At 40.5% G+C, this 24875-nt stretch overlaps 1 protein-coding gene across 3 annotated transcripts in view; it reads right to left on the reverse strand.

The window, feature by feature from the left end:
- Window positions 1-24875, reverse strand: part of SYNE1 (spectrin repeat containing nuclear envelope protein 1) — a 427753-nt gene that overhangs the window by 9747 nt on the left and 393131 nt on the right. For all 3 annotated transcript variants that reach the window (XM_045544593.1, XM_045544592.1, XM_045544591.1), the window contains 14 exons: window positions 22093-22280; window positions 21074-21224; window positions 18211-18393; window positions 17808-17945; window positions 15811-16002; window positions 14628-14961; window positions 12333-12401; window positions 10454-10596; window positions 8542-8668; window positions 7758-7969; window positions 4803-5003; window positions 3358-3486; window positions 1539-1751; window positions 381-473 (listed from right to left, as the gene is read on the reverse strand). In XM_045544593.1, coding sequence (XP_045400549.1) covers window positions 381-473; window positions 1539-1751; window positions 3358-3486; window positions 4803-5003; window positions 7758-7969; window positions 8542-8668; window positions 10454-10596; window positions 12333-12401; window positions 14628-14961; window positions 15811-16002; window positions 17808-17945; window positions 18211-18393; window positions 21074-21224; window positions 22093-22280 — 2373 coding nt within the window. The remainder of the gene's footprint in view (window positions 1-380; window positions 474-1538; window positions 1752-3357; window positions 3487-4802; window positions 5004-7757; window positions 7970-8541; window positions 8669-10453; window positions 10597-12332; window positions 12402-14627; window positions 14962-15810; window positions 16003-17807; window positions 17946-18210; window positions 18394-21073; window positions 21225-22092; window positions 22281-24875) is intronic.

Consider the following 24875-nt stretch of genomic DNA (forward strand, 5'->3'; position numbering starts at 1 on the left):
GCACTGCTCTAGCGCAGCCTGCATTTTTAGGGTGGACATGGCGGTGGTGGTTTGAAGGAGCCACCAAAGGGGCAAATGAGCACCATTGTAGAAATGGCCATTTGAACAAGAAAAATAATTTTTTTCCCTGCATACCAGCCACACGTTGAATCCTGATTCTTTTGAAAAACAGAACTGCTATTTTCCATTCCTGAGCGCATGCTGGCAGGGCACGCAGCAGGGCTGAGGAGGCGCACTACCCTGTGTGACAGCCCTCTTCTGTCTGGGGACCGCTGTGGGGCGGGAGGAGAGGCTGTGGACCCTGTGGTCGGTACAAATACTGTCACCCCTCCAGTGTTCCCTCCCCCAGGACAACTGAAAAACGACCAGTGCAAAGTTACCGTTTTCTGTCTGTTTGGGGTGCTTCTTCCCGATGCAGGGCTCACAGATCCCGAGGTGTCCAGCTCATCAGCAGAAGACCAGGAAGACAAATCCTACGTGGGAGAAGATTCTTTTAACAACTCCCTGTCCCAGGGCCGTGGGGCTCTGTAACGTGCAATGTACTTCCCACTCCACCTCCACTCAGCCCCCCACATCCCCACCATAAACACCAAACCATTCCTTAGGAAAAATGGAATCAGACAGCTCCAAGAAGAACGGGACCTAATTCTCCTAGTGTATTGGGATTTCCAGGTTGTAAGTTTGGCCCTTCTGGAAAATAAAACTATAGCTTTGTTATTGCTATGTTTCACTTATAGCTTTATTATTTCCTAGTGACATGGAAGTAAATGAGATGACATCAGCTTGGGAGGAGGAAGAAGTTTGCCTTACAGCTGCAGGTCATTCAGGCTGGAGAGAAACCAATTCATTTGACTCAGAAACAAAAGATAGTCATCCAAGAATCTGCCTTTTAGCAGCAGAGAAATTGTATTATTTCTGGCACTGCTGCTATTCAGAATAGATTGTTCTTTTGCATGCATACAGAGGGGCAAAGTGTGTATTCATGACAGGATTTCACAATCGTATGTTGGAAGTCTTACCAAGCACTGCTGTACCTGCAAAAGCATTTCTCAAAATTAACAATAATATCATGATGCAGTAGATTTACTAAAAAAAAAAAATAAAAATAAATGACAGAGGATATTTTTATGAATTCATTACTATATACGTAAGGCAAATTCATACCTTAGAGATGTTGAATAGAAAACTCAGATGTAGCAATTATAATAGTTTGCTCTACCATGGCTGTGTGGCTGAAAATATGTGAATTTTTAAATAAACAGAGTGAAATAAAATGACACAGTACTGGTGGTAACAGGGTTAGTAGTAACAATTACAAGAGATCTTTTGGAATTAACAGAATCAAAAGTAGTGTCCTACTATAAAAGTTTACGAGTCTGCTTTTTTATTTTGAGATAGGACTACTTAGAGTGGTGATTCAGAGTAGATACTCCATTCTGACAAGTACTACATTCAAAGTCTTTCTGAAATGGATGAAGATGATGCTTCTCTTATCTCCTGTAAGAAATGCTACACAGTGATATTTGTTTAGAGCTTACCTGCTGACTGCTTGACATGTCTAATAACTTCTCCAGTTCCTTGATATGACGACTGACCTCCTTCAAAAGAAGTTTGAGCCGATTTCCAATAACATGCACTTTTTCTTTGGCTTCTAAACAGTCTGTGCCTTCAGCATTCACCAGCAGTTGGCAAGACATGTCTTGCAATGAGGTCACTTTGAGCTGGGACTCCAACAGTTCACGCCGTATTTGCTATGTATATAATAAATATTTTTCTAAGAATTTTTGGTAATTGGCCTAAGTTCCGAAAGTGCAGAACGCCATCACTTTAACTTAGTGGGCAGTTATAACAACTGAGCTTCTGCAAGTGACATTCATGCTTTAAAGGATGCAGCAGCCTGCAGCCTGTGTTCTAATCCTGCCTCTGTCAAAAATATTCTATAAGACCCCTGACCCTCTCTGATCTCAGTTTTCTAATTTGATTCCTGGTCCACAGTTAAGTATTATTAGAAGGTTCAATTGGTTAAGGTATATGAAAGTACTTAAAATACAGAGCATTATGTGAGATATAAGATATTCTTTTAAAGAGAAAAGTAAAACATTAATATCTAAATATAGCAAAACTCAAGTATGTATGAGTATCTTTTGATATCTAGTCAAGATTTGAAAAAAGATTTAGGGTGGTTCATCATTCACAACTTAATGCCAGAGGTGAATGTCAAGTAAAAATGAAGTTGCATGGCTATTTTCTCTAGGTTTCTAAGATCCTTCTGGTACTCAGTTAAAAGGTACCAATTCTGTAGCTTAGATTAGTGAGTATTAAATGTTAAGAAAGGACATTTTCAAAACACAGAAAGCTATAAAATGCATAGCATTTTCTCCTAATGGAACTCAAATATGCTTCCTTATCTTCTATAAAATCACTTAAATACACTGTACATTATACCATCCAAAGATCCTTGCATAAGAATTGACACAGTAAATTTCCTTTTGAATTTAGTGCTAGAAAAAGTTTCTTCCTTGAGAACTGGTATGTTTTTTGTCAGATAATGGAAATGAGTTAACTTATCAGGTTTCCTTTTTTGTCACACCTTCAGAAAAGTTGGCACTAAGGCTGGGCACGGTGGCTCACGCCTGTAATCCTAGCACTCTGGGAGGATTGCTTGAACTCAGGAGTTCAAGACCAGCCCAAGCAAGAATGAGACCCCATCTCTACAAAAAATAGAAAAAATTAGTCAGGCGTGGTAGTGCACACCTGTAGTCCCAGCTACTCGGGAGGCTGAGGCAGGAGGATTGCTTGAGCCCAGGAGTTTGAGGTTGCTGTGAGCTAGGCTAACTCCATGGCACTCCAGCCTGGGCAACAGAGTGAGAGTAAGACTCTGTCTCAAACAAAAAAAAAAGAAAACTTGGCACTAAGGTTCATGTTTAATCTGGTATAATTAATTCCTCTTAAAAATACTTAATTGTCTCTTTCTATTCTAATAGTTTTAATGTCCTTTTACTATAAGCCTCCAAATATACTTTGGGGACATAGATGTAACATATAAAGTTTAAATTAAAAATAAGCATAATTCACCAAAAAGCTGCCTCAATAAAGGCAAGGTAATTAAGATTAAGGACATCTAAGAGTTTTACAATCGAGCAATGACTTTAAAACCAGACTCTAAAGCTAGCAGATGTCATCTTCTATGCACATGTTTGCTTCACAAAGATTAGAAACCATAAGGAGTTTTTTAAAAGTGTAAAATAGAGAGTATAACACAAAAGGAAAAAAAAATTACCATCTCCATTCATTTTACGTAAGTGAAATGCAACCCTGCTAAAAATAACTGCAGCTGCCAGAGTGTGTACATCTTACCATAAGCTGTCTGTGATGGTCCTGGAGTATCTCCACATCAAGGTTAGAATCAACAGGGACAATTTCATTTTTCCTTCTGTCGATGTTCTCCAGCATAAGAAGCAAACCATGGCTCATTTCATGGAAATCCTACAAAAAAACATATGGAGTTTAAAACAGCTGTGGGTAATATATTTTCCTTTCTCGTGCAGATTAAATTTCTATTCTTTCCAACTGCTACCATTTGCAAACATGCATCGGTTTTAAGGTCATACATAGCACTCCTTTTTGAGGAAGGCACTGGTGCTGTTCTAAAGACCTGATCGTGAGTTTATGTTCTTACCAAAGCATCTAATTTACTACTTGGGGAAAAATTTAGACATAAGGAAGATTGTCATCAAAATACTTTATTTCTGAAAAAAGAGTAATGTTACTACGCAGTTTAGAAGGAAGCAACTCTGCTCCCCTCTCTTCTCCATGTATTCAAATCTTTCCATCTTTTAAGGTCAAGGTCCAATCCCATGGCCCTTTCATTCATCCATTTGTTCATTCATTTATCCAACATAAAGTTACTAAAGATCTCCTGTGTGTAAGGCACTGGGGTGCAGAGGTGAAACAATTGTTTGGGTACTTGCTTTCAAGGAGCTGTTACTCTTGGGGCACACATTAATATAAATCTGAAGAGCAGGCTTCAAATCCTTCCAGATTTTCCCATCATGCTTAGAATATGATCCAAACTCTTCTGTGATCAGGTTCCTGACCACCTCCCTCCCCCGTCTTTCTCATTACTCCCTGCCTTGCTGACCATGCTCTGGTCACACTGGCCTCTTTTTGTTCTTAAATACACTAAGCCCTTTCCTGCTCCAGAGACTTCCCATTTGTTGTATCTCCTTCATAGTAACATCCTTCCAGAGTCAGCTTAAGACCCACGGAGCTCCCTGACCACCCTCCCAAAGTGGCTTTTTTCAGTTACTCTTATTGCTGTCTGTAAGGATCATGGTTAACTATTTACTTGCATTTTATTGTCTTCCCCGACAAAAGCAGAGGCTATGCTGTATCCAACGGCTTTGCACTGTAGCTGCCACACGGGGACACTCAGCAAATAACTATGGTATGAACGGAAGAATAAATATTTGTAATGCTCACTCTGATGTTCAAGAACTGTCTGCCTATGTGCCCAGTAACTATTTGCTGAATGAATGAAATAAATGAGTCATTGGAGGAATGTCGGGACTGAGATAAACGTGGGGAATAGTCCATTCTTAGGCTGGAGAGAAAATGAAGGCTTTGAACCCTGATCACATGTACAGTTTCTCCAGTAAAATGAAAAGTTTGGGCACAAAGTGACCTCACTCAGATACTGACTTTGGGGAGCAACTGCATCCCTCAAGAAACCGTGCTACCTCAAGCCACAGACTCGGCTAACGCTGGGCTCTCCGTCACCTCCTGCCTAGTGCCCGACGCACCTGACACTGCATCAGCGCGTCCTGCAGCAGGCCCCGCCACTCCTCCAGCAGACAGCACACCCGGTCCCAGCGCCCGTTCATCCGGGACAAGCGGTCCTGCAGGTCCCGGCTCTCCTCGCTGTCAGCCTGGGTGAACTCGGGGCTGCAGAGATTGATGGAGAGGATGATGGCTTTGCGGTGGTCCACAGCTTTCTGGAGCTCCTGAAAAGAGAAAAAAAGAACAATTGAACAAGGACAATAATGACAAAAGCACATTTTAAAAAAGTAGTTTAAAACGTGTTTCTGAAGGTGCTGACTCGGGGAGGTAGGGGGTGGGGGGAGGGGATGGAGGTATGACTACATGGTGAGTGCCAGGCGCACTGTCTGGAGAATGGACACGCTTGAGGCTCTGACTCAGGGGGATGGGCGGGACATGGACAATGTATATAACCTGAGCTTTTGTACCCCCACAATGAGCTGAAATAAAAAAACAAAACAACAACAACAAAAAACGTGTTTCTTTGTTAATTTTTTTCATTCACTGAAAGGAAACTGATTATGATCCATTTCTCAGAAAGTCTGCTTACATTTGCCTGTTATTGCTGCATTTTCTATACTTGGCCTATTAGGGCCCAGTGGAGAAATAAACAGGTCATAACATTAGAAAAAGTAGTTTAAACCCTTTAAAATGGTTCACTCGAATGCAAAGATCCATTAATTAAAACTACCCTTAACGGGATGGCTAGGTAAGAGGTGGTGGGTGTATACCACCGAGAACTGTGCTATAGGTGGAAGACATGGATTAGACAAACACTGGACAACACGGATGGATCTTAAATATGGTGTAGAGTGAAAAAGTCAAAAGAGGATGGTATGTGGAACACACCAGCATCCACACATGCACACTCACACACAAACCCACATGTTGAAAGAATACCTATGAACAATGAATGCCCATTAAATATTTCAGAATGGTTGCCATGGCTTTGAGGGATGGCAATTGAAAAACAGCAATAGATGAGGGGGAAGGATAAAGAAAGTGAAGGGGAGCCTTCTAGGAAAAAAAGGTGACTCTGTGCAAGGAACTAACTAAGTAAGCAGTGTCATTAACACAACTCCCTGCATGGAGGTTCAACCCCAGTGACACAAAACAAAAACTTGGCTTTGAAGGTTTTGAGCAGCAGGACACCTGTATTTTTTCCCCTAGTGTAACAATCCCAGGTCACTAGACCAATGGTGCTCAAACTTATGAGCCTGCAAATGAAGTGGTGAGCTTGCTGAAAAAGCAGATTCCGGAGCCCTGGGTTCCGGATGTTCTGGATCTGCAGGCACAGTAGCCCACGGGCTGAGAACACTGCCTGTGTCACAGGCCTGTGATGGTAAAAAGAATGAACTGGGTATTTCATGAGCTAACCCGTTCAGTTTGAGTTCCCGAAAAAGCAGGCAACTGATTTTTAGCTTTGTGCATTTCCAAAAAAGTCCAGAATTCAATTCTAAGAACTTGAGCACATGATTCTGTATTAACATTGAATATCTGGGTACTGTTTAAATATCCCTGGATCTGGTTATGGTGAATAATCCTGGAAACCACATCTGCCCAGGCTTCATTTTCTTATAGTTTCTCACTTGTCCTGTTATGTTCCAGGCCTGTCTTAATTTTTCACTTTTCAATAGGTTCTTAACATGCTGTGTTATAGACTCAACCACAGAGACATCATAAGATCAAGAGATATTGTGGGAAATTCTTGGTTATTCCACAGATTTAGTCACAGAAAACATACATAGGAAAGATCAGGGAGGGGTGCAGAGGAAGGTGACTTTTTCTTATCACGCGGGCTGACTTTCAAGGTCATAGTTCTCTGCCCTAATCTGGCTGAGGTCTCCGCCTGTGGCCAGCATTTGCTTCATCAATTTTAAGGAATTTGGTTATAATACAACACTGCCTTACTAGAGTAATTTAGGGACTCTAGAGAAAAATGCATTTCATAATGCAGATATTGTAAATTGCATCTCCCATCCGGTGGTACCTTGTCCTAAAACTTACAGGGCTGTTGCAGAAGCCTTGCTATAAAGATGCAACTTTTGGAGCATCTATGGGGAAGATTCATTTCTCTGTTTGAAATTTAAAACAACATAGCCACAGAAAGCAAGCCACAAACACATCAACCCAAAATAAATAGCATATACCAAAACCATGGAAACATAAAAGCAGCACACACTTAATCCCTGAGCCCAGAGGAGGAACACATCTTAATGTTCTCCTAACAATAAAACAGGCCCTTAGTCCATGGGATGCTTACAACAGTCTCTACATCCTAATGCATTTTAGTAGCTGCGTTAAGGAGGATTTTTAAGGTCTACAGCTGGAGTTAAGGGAAGTTATCTCATGTATTATACCCACCCAGGCCAAACCAAAATCAAACGTAAATGTCAGGTGTTTCAACAAAATTACAGTTTTGTTTTGTTATATTTACAATAGCAAAAAATTGCTTCTGCCACTACTGTAACCAACTTTGGAAGTTTCACTCATTGGAGATGGTCAAATGATTTCATTAGGTCTCCCACTAATTCATGCAGATACAATCTTGGAAAGGATTTCTCTCCTGCCCGAGATATAGACTTGAAGACCCTGGTCAGATCTGTATTTCCCTTACGAAGAGGTTAAACAGGTCCCAGAGGTGCCTGGATATTTCATGAAACTTTAATGGTCATTTCTTAAAATGCCATTTCATTAAATTATTTAGAAGGTGGACAGTTCTACAATGTGGTCCACCTTTCTGCCTTTGAAAACCACTTTATGGAACACTGGGGTTTGGGACGGCTGGGGGCCAGGAGGGCATTCTTGTTCATTTTTGTTAGACACCTTCCCTGCTGCTGAGTGAAAGTAAAAGAGCTCGAGCTAGAGGCTCCCTCTGAAGGGTGTTCTGCATGGTGGCTGGCTGGCTGTGCATCATGGGCAAGGCAAGGGGCAGCTACCTTGAGCTTTTGGATTTGGCGCTCTATGGTCTGGATGTCGGTGCTGAGTTCCAGGCACTGGAGCCGTTCCAATTCCTCCTCTGTGTCCCCCAGCCAGGCCCAGATGTTGTTCAGGTCCGCATTGAACTGCTGCCACTTCTGGAGGTTCTGCTTCATCCTCAACTCCTTGCTCAGGGCCTGGGCCTGGATAAGCTCCCACCGGTCAATGACACCTGCCAGGACATGCACACGATGGTGACAGGGCATTCTCCACAGACGAGGCTTACGAAATCCTTTAAACATACCTTGGTGGCTAACTTTAAATAGCAACTGGAAAAAAATAATTCCACTGGGCATTTCTGCTGTTGTCATCTGGAAATAACACTTATATGAGTACAATGACTGTGGTTTTCCTATTTGCATTTTTAACGATAATAGACTAAAAAAAGCAGCTACATGAGATTTAACTCTGTCAAGAGTTCCATGCAGTAAGAAGTAGTCATGTGCACGAGGGTATCATTCAGGTCTTGGTTTCTGTCCGCAATAGGACTCTGAGCACACACATATAAAATGCCTGACTAGAAACATACAGACTGTGCATTCAAATAAATGAAACAAGGGAAAAAACCACCGGGGAAAGCATTCTTTACCTCCCTCTCCTGTCAGAGGAGATCATTATAACTTGGAGAGAAGTTCTCAGGTAGCACAGTGTAGGAGGCTAAGCAGTCTAGTGGAACTTGACTATAAGGAAGTGCTTCAGGATCTCCTGTTTCACTCTTTCTTGAACTGAACACCAGGCACTCACCAGCTGTTTGGGTCTCGGTACTATGCAGGTTAACAAAGCCAGGAAGGCTCTCTTCTTCCTCCTTCAGTTTGTGTTCCAATCTCTTCACGGAGTCTATGCTGCCACTGCACTCACCCAGGAGTTTCATCTGTTTACACATAAAAAACAGGCCCCGGTCACCAAAATTCTCATGAGTGCAAGAGTCTCTGGGAATATATCTTTGTAGTTTCTCAGCAAGAGAAGTGGCTGTTTTACTTCTCTGTGATACTCTACTAAGAATGAGCAAAGTTCAAAAGCATGCTTTTTAAACAGGTGAAACATTCACACATACAGAAAGTGATGCCTCAAAGACATACTTTGCACGCATAATTTAGCATGAGAAGCCCTTTAAATTCATGAATCAGAACAGATTAAACCAATCTGGGACTTAAAACTCAGAGCTCTCAGCTGGCAATGCAGTCTATAATTTTTTGGCAAGTTGCTCTCTCTTTCTTTTTCTTCAACTGAAATGTGGGAAAGACAGCATTGCCACAAATTTCATGAGAATACTTTTGCATTACATAATTAAAATACTTAAGAATATAAGGCAATATCGAAGCCAGCTGGTTTTTATGAGGAAACTCAAGAAATGTTTAATAGGTATCAAGGGACTAAATTCTAAAATCAAAAAGAAAAAGCTTCCAAATCCATTTTTAATATCATGCACAGTATTCAAAAATTAAAAGAACAAATCATTTCGAGGTACTTCTGTTATGCTGAACTTTATGGTTGCAAAGCCTTTAATAAATCACAATGCTATTAAGTTACTTTGATTACTTTTGATCAAGGTTAAGTGTAATCCCAGTGATGTCAGCATGATCATCATAAAACGACATTAGTAGCTCTGACTCGGACGGGGCAAAGGTGGTATATGTAACCTAAACTTTTGTACCCCCATAATATTCTGAAATTAAAAAAAAAAAGATTCACATTGTGAATCTTCAAAAGAACATAAAAAAAAAAGAGGCTTCTTTATAACGGAAGCTGGTATAATAAGCCAAACTGTGCAAGAAATAAACTCATGATTGATTACTCTTCTGTAATTGTGAGGACAATGAAGTCAATATATATGGCTAGGACAGTTCTTTTCTCTGGTTTCAAAAAGTAGCACGTGTGAGTTGTGATTAGACATAAGGAAATTAATTTTTCTTTCATTTTAGTAAGAAGTCCTTTGGATGTGAAAAAGACAGGGGCAGGGAAGAGATTTACTTTAAAATTCTCTTCCTTAAGTATGTGGACCAAAACAGGTAGTTCTCTGGGAAAAATTACTTGCTCAGTAATTTGAATAGGGCAAATAATGTTATGATAGACCTTAGGATACATAGCCTATAGCTGTGTAAATAGAACATGAAGTATACACAATGTCTTGCTAGCTTTTCCCCAAATCCCTCCTGTTAATCAGAATTGTTTTCTCCAGAATGAGCATACTAAGAACAGAAGATAAAACATTCCCAAGGTCATTAAACGAATCAATAAGCCCAGGAAATTAACTTAAAAAAACTGCACATTAGTAATCTATTAGCTAGAATCTGCTGCTCCAAGGATAACCTTGGTCCAAAAATCATTAGTTGAATTTGAAAAAATGCCTAATCACTTTCGAGAGCCAAAACATTTTTTTTTTTTTTTTTGCTTTCGATTAAAAGGATCTTCCTAAGTGCTCAGTGTGAAGAACAGGCTGGTCATAACAACAGGTTCGTGGACCTAAAAACAGCCCAGTTCTACTCAAAGGTAGCTTAATAACAGGGTTTTGTTTTGCACATCCACGTTCACGAGTTCAAGGGCGGCATGGTGTTCAGAGACTTCATAAAGCCCTCGTGCTGCAGATGGACCGTTCCTTGTCACAGAACTGTGATTTCCAGGGACAGGTCAGGAGCAGGGTGGTCAGGGTACTCACGTAGCCTTTGTAGCTGGTGTCTAGCTCCGGCCCCGTGGGAGTTTTGCTTCGGATGATATTTTCAGTTTGCTGCATCTGAAACCGGCTGTCATCCAGGGCTTTGCCCAGTTGTCGCATGTGTGACTCTAAGGCGCTGTGATCCCCTGCAGTGTCAACCACAACAATCTTTACTGGCCATACTGTTTGATTTATTTCAAGCTTGACATTCAAGGAAAAGTTTCAGAAATGATTTCAGGTACAGTAGCATAGAAATGGCGTGTGTGTGGGTAATTACAAAGCCAATTTAGTGCTGTCTTAGGACTATAGTGCTGGTGGGTTAGACACTTAAATGCCAAGCCGATGGATGTGCTTGACTATGAGCTCTAGCAGATAGGACTTTGCAAAAGGCTCTTACCATTGCCTCTGAATAGCCCTGTGCATCTGCTCCGTCTTCCAGGGCATGCCCTGATAATCTCAATGTTGTTAACCGTGGAGGGCCTTTCTAAAAATCTGCAGTGGTGTCTACTGCGTCTCTGTCAGGAGGAGGCAGTTACTTCTCAAGCTCTTCCTGTACGCACTTAGCGAGCACAGGAAGGTACGCTCTCTGATTTTTTTTTTGTGAACCTCAGAAGAAGATAGGCCACTGAAGGCCCAGCTGCTGCATCATTCACTTAAGGCATGAATTCAAATTAACCAAGAAAAGAGTAGCTTAGAGTAGCTATATATAGAGATATTAATACCAAACTAGCAATGACTTGCTTTTATCTAAAATCTGAAACAAAACCAGGGGAAAGCTAAGATTTCAGCATTCCCGTTGAGGTAGGCTCTTCCCCAGAGCCTAGAATTCCTGGCTCATTCTTTCAGAGTTGTAACACTGTAAAATTATAGTGTGTGTGTGTGTGTGTGTGTGTGTATTAAAGTCTTTGAACTGAACAGAACATTGATTATCAGAGTGGAGTGGAGCTAGCACAGGGTGAAGGCAGAACAAATATTAGTAAGCTTTATTAAATTTATTTTGAAAAAAGGCCTTCAAAATACACCTTGGAGAAGTCTCTCACTAGGAATCACTCAGGAAATCATCCTCTCAGTAATGCTACTTTTCTTTCTGCCCTGTTGCTTGTCTTCAAAAAACTGAAGTGTAAACCAGTAACTCCACGATTCAAGATCCTATCACTGTGTTCAAACGCTGTTGTCTCCACCCTCCCCCAAATTACTGACTCGGAACTAAGTCTGTCTAGTGCAACACTAAGCAAAACTGCTTCTGTTTTGCTTTCTTTAATTTTTCTTGTTTTAGGAATAGTTCTGTCCTTAAAGGAAAACCCAGGGCTCAAGATACTGTGGAATACATTTTTCAATTCAAATTATTTGTATGAGACAAGACTTCTTAAATTAAAATTGGATGCCTTTTCAGAGCTGAAATCTGGCCTCACCCCTGTCTTCCATGGGCTCCCTGAGATGAGGAGGATGGAGCAGTGGGGGTGCCCGAGGTCACTCGTGCAGACTGGGGGACTTGGGGCCAGAACCGCGTCCTGGTTTGCTAGCCACAGGTAGGTCTGTGACCCAGCAAAGCTGACCCTACCACGACCAAGCAGGACACGAGGGCACAGAGGCTGGAGACTGGGCTTTCCCTCTCATATTGTCTGCTGCTAATGGGCATCAGAGGTCTGTACTGACTGAGACCAATTACCATTTATAAGTTGAGAAGTTATTTCATTTCACTTGATTAGTGAAATCCTTTTCTTGGTGTTGATCAGCTGTTTTTTCTAGCACGGCAGTAAGAGAGGAGGGGTGTGCCTTAACATGCTCGAGCCACAACGCTGTGAGAGACCCAGCAGGTGTGCTAAGAGAGGAGGCTTGTTACAGTGAGGGAGGGAGTACTGCTCCCGTGTTTTGTGCCTACCAGAGGTACTTTTGATTGCATTTTCTGTGAGTTTTACATAGGCCTCAGGGCTTTCGGGGATGGTTACATCTGCAAAAAGAGCACAGTCTAAGTTGACAGCTAAGTTCTGGAAACGTTGGCTCCCTTGTGGCAGGAAAATAACTTTCCTAGGGAAAAAAGGAAGTTAGTCATCCTAGAAACATAGCTCTGGAGCACACAGAGGGAGGAGTGTGAGTATGCTCACCAAAGCTTTCCTGAAATGAATTACAGCAAAAGCTCATGGTCGTTGAGAGTGTTTTATGACCAGGCACTAGTATAATCACTTATTTATCCTCACGAAAACCATACAGGTGGCCTGGAGTGTTATTCCCATTTTTTTTATAGATAAGAAAACTGGGGTCCAGAGGAATCAAGTTACTTATCTAAGTTTAAACATCCAGTAAGCGGCAGAACTGGGATTTCAACCCAGACAGCCAGAGTGGAGAGCAACACTGTCCCGTATGTTTCCATGCAAACCACATATGTAATTTCAAAGGTTTCCCAGACACATTATAAAAGTGGTAAGAAAACTATACAATTAATCTTAATACCATATTTTACTAAACAGATATATCCTATTTAGAACATGTAATCAACACAAATATTAATATTTTATGTTTTTTCTTTGTACTAAGCCTTTGAAATTCATGTATTGCTGTAAATGCATTTTCCACACACAGCCCATCTCAGTTGGCACCGTCACGTTTAAGCGCTGACAATCCCCTGTGGCCAGTGGCAACATATTGGACAGTGCTGCTTCAGATGCCACATGCCTGACTAATAGGCTCTACTGTAAAGACAACATAGAAATGAGAGACATCATTTTATTTTTAGAACAGTGTCATCTCTCGAGAGTCCAGATGTGAACCGTCAGAAACAAACAGAAATTATCCCAGATGTCCTTTCAGAGAATGAATGAGATGCATTTACGAGTGCCACAAATTGGCCTCCAACTATTTATTCTATTTGTATTCCCCTTCCTTGTTCCTTTCTCTGGCTATCCCTTCGCTACATGTGTTGCTTGCATTTTGGTCCTTCTCAGTCCCCTCTATTCACTCTTCCTGTGGGATTTCCTCCGCTGGCTCCAGGCCAGTCACCACTGACATGTGGGTCACTACCTGATTTGTATGTCCAGGTCCTGACCTTTAGCCCTACGCATCTACGGCTGGATATCTGCGTTTGGATATTCTACAGGTATCTCAAAATCAGGATGCACACAACCAAACCCATCACCTCCCCTGTCTCACAGCCCTGCCTCCCTTGCCCAGCTACACCACAACGCGCCCTCCCTCTGTGGTCCTCAGGGCCTGGGACCTTCTGCATCTTTCACCAAGATGCCCAAGCCAGAAAATCGCCTCCATCCCAATTCAATCAATCTCCTCCTATGGAGGAGTCGCCTCATGATTTCTCACATCTCTTCCATTCTCTCCATTCCCTGTGCTGTTTCCTTAGTTCAGGCCACCATCCTACCTCTGTCCTAGATTACAAAATGTTTCATTTGGACTCTCTCCCCCAATATGCTCTCCTCCCTATAGTGTCTAGACAGATACAACATACAAAAATGCAGCTGATCACATCACCTCCCTCTGTAGATCTTGCTGTGGCTCCCCAGTGCCTTCAGGGTAAAACCCAAACTCTTTTCCATGGTCAACAGGCTGCTTTATGACCAGGGCCTTATTTGCCTTTCCTGTCTCTACTTTGTTCACTCCAAGCCATCCAATGAACAGTCTGGACATTCTGGGCAAACTTTAGATGACCAAAAGCAGCAAGACCAATCACAAAGCAGGGAGGGCTCATCTCCTTCCTTCCTCTGGATGTTGCTGTGTCCCCCTGACTGACTGCAATTCATCCTTCTTGTCTCAGCTCTGAAGTTTCTTCTCTGAAGCCTCCCCAGAGTTCCCAGTTAGTTGCCCGTGTGCCTCTGAGCTGCCACACGTGCACTGCTGTCCTAGCACCAAACAGTTCACACAGTCGTTTCTAATTTACTTACCTGTGTCCCACGCTACAGTGTGAGCTCTTTGAGAAGAAAAGGAACTGTGTGTCTCTAGTACTTAGCAAAGAGCTCATTAGCTAGTACTCTAAATATAAATCAGTGGAATAAATCGATGGCCATGCCAACTGTTGCATTTAGTAACACATTAATATCCAATTGCATGCTTAGGTACAATTCCCCTGAAGGGAGAAGATGATTCTGAGCTGCTGACATGTTCCCACAAGGCAGTGTTAATTCCCTCGCATTTCCCTTTGAGCGGGCATAAAGGAAAGGCTCTTTCCTACCTGATAAGCCAACGGCTCCCCTGAGGTAGAAATCTTTGTCCTCCTGACCCTCTTCGTCCTCAGAGGGCAGGGTTCTGGACACTGCAGACTCCAGGTCCCGACTGAGGTCATAGTCATGATCCCACTCCAGGGGGATGGAGTCCACACTGGCGGGGGTGTCTCGCCCCGACCGCTCGCTCCGCAGGGGCTGGGCGAGTGAGAGCGAGGGGTTGGAGGAGGGCTGCGGGGACAGCACGCTGTCTGCAGAGCGGTCGTGCCAGTGCAGGTCCGAGAGAGCCGCAGAGTCTTCCAGCTCCAGCTCCCTGTCCGAGAGGTCGTGCTCATCGTCTGGGAGCTGGAAGGGAAGTCAAGCCAACCCCGTTATTGCAGTGGTTCCAATCTCTCGGCAAATCTCAGCATCCAAGCTTACCTGGGCTACCTGCCTATCAAGTGGGGATAATTGTAAACTTCCTATGAGCAAAGGAGAATCTTTTGATCACGTTTAAAAATGTCTTATAAATTAATCTACATAAGCCTCAGTTTCATTACTGGTAAAATGGGAATAATATTAAAACCTACTTCAAAGAATTGATATAAGATTAAGTAAGATAATGTAAAGAAAGGCAACCTCGTACCGTGCCTGCAATACGACAGCTACACAAAGACATATATCAGGAACAAAGGATATTACTGATAAAACTACAGCTTGTTCTTTTTACTTTATATACCAGATTTAAAATATATTTGATCATAGAAGATCCAAAATATTCTAATAATATCTCCACAGATGAGATGTGATTATGATAGCAATTAGGAAAACAGAAAAAAAAAATTCACCTAAACCTAACCTCGTCAACTGAGGAATAATTATATTGCTCACGTTCATCTTCTTATTTCTTCTCGAGGCTTCTTTATTTTCCTTAGAAGATATGTGCCAAATACTCTTCTAAACTCTTTATATATAAACTCATCTAATGCTCAACACGATCCTTTCTACAAAGTAGTTACTGTTATTAAACCAGTTTACAATGGAGGAAACTGAGGCAAGAAATGTGAAGTCCCTTGCGGAAGGTCACAAAGCCAACGCACATCAACGCTAGGACGTCAACGCGGCACCCTCTTACCCGCTATCCAGTGCTACCTAATCCTCCTTAGTTAATTCTCTTTAGATTTAAAGAAAATGAAAGAAATCAATGTTACTTACAGGCAGGCGGATCAATTTCTTGTGATATCTTTCCACGCGCCCGAAAACCTCCTGACAGTATCGTCGGAGCTCATCCAACTCTTCCTCGATAACGGCCGCGTCCAAGGGCTCGCTCTTTTCTATCAGCTGTTCTCCCTGGGCGATTATCTGCTCAATCTTATTGTGGTTCAGTGAAATTTCCTGCTGGAAGGCCTAAGGAGGACAAATCTCATGGAATTTTTTTTATTGCTCACATTGACATAAAATAATCATACCTATTTTTCATTATATTAAAAATACCATGGAGGGGGATATTTAATTTGCCATATGAAATGACAAGCCAAGAGGCTATTATCTCGTGGCAATAAAAAAATGTTAAGCCAGAACAGGAGTCAGAATGGAAACATCAGAATTTCATAACCAGAAAAGAGCCTTTGGCTAATAAAATTTAGCACTACATAAATTTTGTGTTGTGTGTGTGTGGAATAATAGGAAAAAATATTCAAACCCATCATAAATTGATGGCCCTGATTATCCCTGAGGAAAGCAAAGGCAATCAATAAACTGCCACTGAAATAAATTTTGCATGTTAAAGAAAAATTCTAAACATTTTGACTTTAGATATCCTGATCACATGTCAAACATGACTGAGAGAAGCTACCCAGATGATGATGCCATGGATTATTCTCAGATGATTCTTTTGTTGTTTCTGGACATAAGCTTAAAGCTAAAATGATTTGAAAGACAGGGAATTCTGGGAGGGTTATTTTGACTCATTCTATATGTTTCAAAAGAGTTCAATCATTAGGGACAAGTTTCAGGTGATAAATTTTAATTCAATACAAGAATAAACTCTGGAAGAATCTAAATTGTCCTATGATGAAAAAGACTGCCAGGGGAGAAGGGAGGGTAGGAGTAAGTGTCAGGATCCTGCCGAAGTCCAAAAGAAGGAGAATCAACTACTACTTGGTAAAAACTTCCTGTTGGAGGATTTAAATATTGGTTTGTCTGAGAGATGTCAGGAGAGTGGGAACAGGGGGAGGGGAGGCACTGGCTCAACAGCAGCGTTTACTATCTTACGATTTCTTCCTTCCTAAGAATCTATGATTAAGGGCAAGTTCCTTATTTGATTATAACAACTAAAAGGTTATGGAAATCCTACTATTATTTTAAAAAACCCATCGAGCTCGCACCTGTAATCCTAGCACCCTGGGAGGCTAAGGCGGGACGATTGCTTGAGCTCAGGTGTTGGAGACCAGCCTGAGCAGGAGCAAGACCCCGTCTCTACTAAAAATAGAAAAATTAACTGGGCGTGGTGGCGCAGCTTACTCAGGAAGCTGAGGCAGGAGGAGCGCTTAAGCCTGGGAATTTGAGGCTGCAGTGAGCTAGGCTGACGCCACAGCACTCTAGTTTGGGTGACAGTGCCAGACTCTGTCTCAAAAACAAAAACAAAACAAAAACATAGATCTTGGGGAGATAATTTCATAAGCTGCCTTGCAAATTAATAAGTTGTTAAACACTCTCCTTTTTAGGAAATCCTTATATCTAATGTGAACCCCTCCTATTCAAATTTCTACCTAGCCACTGTGTTTGCATTATATAGTGAAAAATACAAAATGTATTTAAGATTAATTTGGCATCTAAGAATGTAGAATAAATGCAGAAATCTCTGCAAAAGACAGTTGTATTGCTTTGGAACATGGAGGTCAAACAAACTACTTGAAGGTGCTAGAAGCAACTCATTAAAAAAAAAAACCCAAACACAATAACAAAAGACGATTCTTAACACCCTGGCCATCAAGCTAATCATTAAATGTATGTTAATGGTGGCTGGTTATCCCTGAGTAGTGCTCTTTATTTTATTTTTAATATCTTTTATATTTTCTGAATATTTTGGGGCAAACCAAGAACTAATTTTTTAAAAGAAGACTTTATCATGTTCTTCACAAAAAGCTCTACAAATCCTGTCGTTTTCAGACTTTCTTCGCGTTGATCATTTGAAAAATCATTTCTGTTACCTTGAGCTGCTTGATTTTAGCTTGCACATCACACTCAGAAAAGTGCTCGATGTTCGTGAGCTGCAGGTCCATCTCTGTGAGCCAGACCAAGATGCTGTCCCGTGCGGTCTCAAACTCCTCCCGCTGGCCAATAAAATGCTGGATGCGAGAGGCAAATAATAAAAATTAAAAAGTCCACATAAACATATGGACACGGCACAGCCAGTTCCCATGTGATTCTGGAAAGTCATCTTCTCAACAAGCGACGAGAACCCTGCCATCCTTTGCCATCTCACATCCCCCGCAACACCCTTCTGCCATCCCAATCTTACAAAACCACTGAGATGATGCCTTAATATTGTGCTTAAAACTGGCCCGATCCTGTCCTCTGGGCTCTAAATGACAGGTGAGGCATAATAAAAACCTTGAGTCTGCGCAGGATGGAGGTGACGCGCTTTTGCAGGTTGTCCCATCTCTGGTTGCCTTCGTGAACCATCTGTTTGAGGCTGCACGCGGAGTCGGTGCGATTCTCTCTGGCCAGGCGGCGGTACTGCTTGTTGATCAGTTCCAGCTGCGTCAGGCACTCGTGGACCTGTCGCTGGAAAGCCTACGACCACAGAGAAGGATGTTGGTGTGGGGAATCAGCTCTCATCTGATGAACGGAAGTTACACCACCACAGACAGAGGGGAAGGACGATTTCTAATGACAGTACGTATCTCCTAATGGAAGCAAAGTAATTTAATCGGCATAGCTTAAGAAAAAAAAGTGGTTTAATCAAAAATATGAAAGAAAATGGAGAATAGTAGTAAATAAATGCATACACACATATGTACACACACAAACATATAAATGTAATATAGTTTTTAAAATAATTAACAGCCTGGGAAACAAATTTCCCCATAAAACAAACCATTACAAAAACATATGTGTGTGTGTGTATGTGTGTGTGTGTGTGTATATTTTTTTCTTTTTTGTTAACAGTTTTATTGAGAAGTGTGTGTATATTTTTGAAATGTGTGTTTGAAATGTTCAATATTTCTGGTGTCGATACTTAGGGAAGACATCTATAATGGAATTGTGTATTCCTAAAATATGTAATTTCCTAAAAATCTAGAAATCACCTCAATTCTGCTGCTATACATTGGGAAAAAACTTAAGACTACCTTTTGCAGAAAGCTCTCTAAAGGTAAGCCATTATGAACTTTATTTTAAAAAAAGCAGTTTAGTAAAATATGAGTAATTTTACATTTAAAAAAGTTTAGAATATGCTCCATTTCTTTTTTATTGTTCCTATGAACTATTCACAGTTTTATAAACCATGTTGGAGCGAGTGTACCACCCTACATGGTTGTGCCCATCTGCTTTTGAACACACCCCACGTACCCCTGCACAGTTTAGAGATTCTAAAGGTAAATACTCTCTCTGCTTTCTCCCTGCAATACAGAATAGCCCTAGCATAAGAATCAGTTGGCCAAAATAAAATGAAGCTCTTTTTTTTTCAAACTAATTTGTATGATTTATGACATTTTTATCCTGTATTAGACAAAAATTTTATAATTCACCAATTGGACTGTACTCATCAAATCCCCAAATTTTGTTTTCCTTGGCTTATCACACTGTTTACATGCTACCACATTACTGTCTCTTAAATGGTTTTCCTTCTGAGTGTTGCTTTAAGAGCCTTAATCCTAATAAATCCTGTCTTCTAGTCTATAAAACTTTAAGTTATTTCCCCAGCAATGGAAGTTATTTCCCCAGCAAAGACAGTTGAAATTTTGCCATTCCTGGAAGTCACCTATGTGTTTGCCCACTGCAGTGCGTACAGCACCCGGGGCCAGCACCCCAGCACACCCAGACCCATCCCAAACATGCAAGCAACTGAATGAGCTGAAGACTGTCCTTAAGCAAAACTTTGTTTCTGTGATTTATTTCTATCTCTTAAGAAAATTAACTACAAGATTAATGATAAATAACTAAAGAAATCATTATAGAAGCTAACTATATGGCTAACTTTTGCCATAAAGTCTGAGAGTCTAAAATAGCATCAGAAAGGATCTTATGTAATCTGCTTTGTAGTCTAAGCCAATTACAAAAGGTTTTAACCTTTATGAAGCTGAGTGTCATAAGATGCAGTCGAGTAGCACTTCTACTCAGACTGGCTCACACTGAGATGACCTGGAATCTACTGCAAAGTTTACTGTGGCTTTTTACTCGAAGTTTTCTAAGGGAAAATCTTTTATATAGGAAAATATTTTTTTTTCTGGAATTAAGAGATATAATTACACATAAATCCATTCAGACCTCAGAAAAACTCTTATTTATTTCACGTAACATTTGAACATTTTTATAGATTCATATAGCTGTCCATCTATAACTCAGATTACAAACTCCACGAGAACAAAAAGCAAACTCCATGTTTCTTCTAACAAGCCTCAGTAAATGCCTAGTTATCTGATATAGCAAGGTAAAAATGAATCTGGCTGGATTTGGCTGGATTTTGAGTCTTATTTCTAAACATCTTAAGGAACTTCGGGCAGAATTAATAACCAAGAATGATCAGAATGCATCCGAACTATCTGCTCTCAGTATACGAGTACACACATCTGCCTATCAGTGTGAATTGAAGGGAGAAGAACCTTCAAATTTAGAAATGGCCAACTTTGGGCTATGTCAGGTCCTCTGTGAAAATGAGAGGCAGCTGAGAAGCCAAGTTTCATCGTGTCACAGTGATAGAGTGGATTCAAGACTGTGCAAATAGGCGAGGAACTGGAATCAATTATTGAATGATTCTCTTCTTTATGAGTATAATTACACCACTGCTATTTTTGTCTTCATGTAACTGAAAAGCCTTGGTGACTCAAGACCAGCACTGCTCTTTGTTGGGAAATTAGAAATGGATTATAAGGAAAACGTTTTATTCTGTAAAACACAGCCAACTCTATTTTATCAATGATTATATATATATATATATATATATACACACACACACACACATATATATGTATATATATTTTGGGGGAATCATGATTCTTGTTTCCTAATAGAAATTTCACATCATTACTACATTATTTGTAATCCTTGATAATCTTAAATTAAGATAAAAACCTCCTTTCTGCCCTTCTTTGCCTACTTATGAGGTAATGATAAAGATGGCTACAAAGTCCTCACCCAGCTATGTGAACAGTTAGTTTGCAGGTGAACAGTTACTTTACGTCCTAGAACACCAACCACCAGCTGGGTACTTGCATAGCAAAATAAGGATTAAGAACTTGGAATTCTGAATCACCTCAAATGTCTTTAGTTCTTCCTTGGCAACTATATAGATCACCCCAGAAGACCTAGGGAGAGCAGCTGTCCTTTCTGAAATCTTCAGCCAATCTTCAAAACGGGAATAGTCATCCAGAAACTTCTGCCACAATCGCCACGTCTCTTCGATTCTGAGACAGAAAGTAAAAAGACAGATTCTTATTATTTGAGATTGTCTGCTCTCCAGAACTCTGCCTGATGCCTGACACAGGATTAAGGGTGCCCAAACATACAACTGTTGTGCCAAACAATAACTGTGCCCTGAGCCAAAATGACCAGAGAGAGAAAGAGACAACTGTTTGAGCTAAAATAAAACAGCTGTTTGTTTTTTTTTTTTTCAAACATATCCTGAGGCTTTGGATTTGGAATTAGTCAAACTGAATATCATAAGCATATCACGTGAGCTGTCCTGGATGTGTGCAAGGAAGTTTAGAAATACAACGTGTCTACAGTATACACGCAGGCCAGTGCTCCACTGAAATAAAACTGAGGCTTGAAAATCCATTTAAGTCCAATATTAGATTCACCCTGACAAAGATCAACCTATGGCAACAAGACAAATACTAAGCTTTCAAGAGTTCCCCAGGGAGCATAATGATAGTGTGTTTTACGTCATTATAATAATTTGGTAATACATCATGACTTTTTGCCACCTTAAATTTGAAAGGGCTTAAATATGATGGTTTTTTATCATTTAATTTTTAATAAAAAATGTTACTTTTTCACAGCCACAAATTCTGTAATGTCATGCATATTTGGCAAGGGAATATTTTAATTTTTCTATATTATATTCAAACTGTTAGGTCACACATAACTTGGTTCATTATATTTATATATTGTATTTTCCCAACTATATGTAGACAACAGCAAGTTTGGGAACTCAAGGTTATTTCTGGACATTGTAACCGAAAGGAAATAGTGAACCATGGATACTCTGGGTAATTTTTTTTTTTCTTTTTGGTCTTTTCTCTTCCTGAACTGTTTGAGCATCCAGCTTACTTGAGCCTCCTTTCCATGGACATGGCACAGATATTTCTCCACCGCCGGTCCAGGTTTCTCGTAGCCTGCTGGATGGAGTCGCACTCGGCGTCAGTGGCACAAGCGTCACAGTCGTGCAGCAGGACTTCACACAGGTTGAGAACAGAGGCGACGCCTGTACTGTGCTTCTCTATGTCTCTCTGAAGCTCCTGCAGGGGAATGAAACATGCTTTATTAAAAAATTACCTGTATTCAGATGAGAGAAACTGAAGCTGTGCTCATTGGCAAATGGCTGGGCTAAACCTTGACAAATAGTTCATAGTTCATTTGCTTGAATGCATGAAGTTTCTTGAACCTCATTTATGAAATCCAGCAAGCTCAGAAGTATCAAAAAATGGATCTAGAAATATTTTGGCTATGTGAGCAATGCCAAAATATAAATGGAACAGATGAAATAGAATACACTAAGAGTAAAACCAGCTTCTTCAACAAAAATGAAAAATGAACTTTGCCGGAGACTCTACTTCACAGATCCATCACTTCCATTCCAATCGATCACACGATCAATCATGGAATACAGTCATCTCTCAGTATCTGTAGGGGATTGGTTCCAGGACTTCCTGTGGATACCAAAATCCACAATGCTTAGGTCCCTGGTAGCAAACGTTGTAGCATTTGCATATAGTCTATGCACATCCTCCTGTATGCTTTAAATCATCTCTAGATAACTTATAATACCTAATACAATGTAAATGCTATGTAAATAGTTGTTATACTATGTATTGTTTAGGGAACATTTTAAGAAAAAAGTCTGTACATGTTCAGTACAGAAGCAATTTTTTCCCAAATATTTTCCATCTGCAGTTGACTGAATCAACCATGCACACAGAAGGCAGGCTGATATATGTACTGGCTAAAAGTTGGCATTGAAGAACTGGGATTTACACTCCAAAGGTCTGCAAACTGTTTGAAACAGTTAATTCACCATTGTTAAAAGGTAACTTGGTTATCAACAGATGAATGTATAAAGAAAATGTGGTGTATATACACATGTATGTATATATATATATATGTATACACAAACACACACAATGGAATACTATTTGGCCATAAAAAAGAATAAAATTAGCCTGGGCATGGTGGCTGCACTTGTATTCCTAGCACTTTGAGAGGTCAAGGCTGGAGGATTTCTTGAGGCAGGAGTTTGAGACCAGCCTGAGCAATGTATGGAGACTACATCTCTACAAAAAAACTAAAAAAAAATTAGCCAGGCATGGTGGCACGTTCCTGTAGTCCCAGCTACCTGGGAGTCTGAGGCAGGAGGATCACTGGAGAGCCCAGGAGCTTGAGACTGCAGTGACCTATGATATGCCACCACACTCCAGCAAAAAAGAATAAAATTATTATGTCATTTGCAGCAACATGGATGGAACTAGAGGTCATTATGTTACGTGACATAAGCCAGGCACATAAAACAAATATTGCATGTTCTCACTCATATGTGGGAGTTAAAAAAGTTGATCTCATGGAGGTAAAGTGTTGAATGATAGATAACCACAGCTGGGAAGGGTGTGTGGGTGGGGGTTGTCAAGAGAGGTTGGTTAGTAGGTACAAACATAGAGTTAGATAGAAGGAATAAGTTCTAATGCTTAATACCAGAGCACAGTGACTATAAGTAACAACAATGTGTTGTATGACTTGAAATGTTCCCAAAACATAGAAATGATACATACTTAAGGTGATGGATACCCCAGATACATTGACTTGATCATTACACAGTCTATGCATGTAATAAAATATCACATGTATCCCAGGAATATATGTAAATACTATGTATCAATTTTAAAAAGTATAACATAGTTTAAGAGACCTAGGTTCTATATCAGATATGATACAGGCAGTTTCCTCAAAAAGCAATTTTAAATGTGGGACAGAAATAAAAATTTATGATAAAAACAAGGCATTGAATTTCCCCAGACTCCCAAAATCATTGCTTGCATGACTACAGTTATTTAATATTTTTCACATTTGAGGAACAAAATATGCTATGGTTCTATTTCTTTTCTTATATAACTTTTCATTTTTCTGGAATTAACAATCCTTTCTCTCTCAAATTTATAATGCTTTCTTCTATTCCCTCTCCTACAGAACTAGTAAGACTCCCTCCAGGATGAGTTGAGTCCATCAGGTAATCTGGTCCAACTGTTTCTGCCCTGGAAACATCCCTCCTAGAGCACCCGGGCACCTGCTCCCACTTGGACAGGTGCTTGCTGGGCTGCAGGACAGCTGCCACTGGGGACTTTTCTTCACTTTCGTCCTGGCAATTCCCTTTTTCTTTCTCCAGAATTGAGTAGTATTTTTATTCTCCCTTTAGTCTGTAGTGTCTGTGGCACACCTTTCATTAGTTCCTGAAAGTGGGTGCATAAGAGGTAAACATTTTATATATTAAATGGCAGGGTATACAATTCTAAATTATAAATATTTTTCTCAGCTTTTTGAAAGCACACATTGTCTTCTAGCTTCCAGTGTTGTTTTAGAGAGTACGGGATTTTTTCATCCTAGAAACCTTTAAGATCTCTTTATCCCTTATGTTCTGCAATTTTATGATGTGGTGCCCTGGGATGGTTTTGCTTTGTTTTAAATTTTTCTGGGTACTCATATGGCTTTTATGATCTGGAAATGTATGTTTTTCATTTGGGCAATTTTTTACATTGCTAACTTCCTCCTCTCCATTTTCTTTATTCTTCTTTGGTGGGATGAGAGACCTTTATGGAAGAAATGGATTGAGTTTTGAAACTCTTGCA

The sequence above is a fragment of the Lemur catta genome, chromosome 2, assembly GCF_020740605.2.
Source record: "Lemur catta isolate mLemCat1 chromosome 2, mLemCat1.pri, whole genome shotgun sequence".
NCBI lineage: Eukaryota > Metazoa > Chordata > Mammalia > Primates > Lemuridae > Lemur > Lemur catta.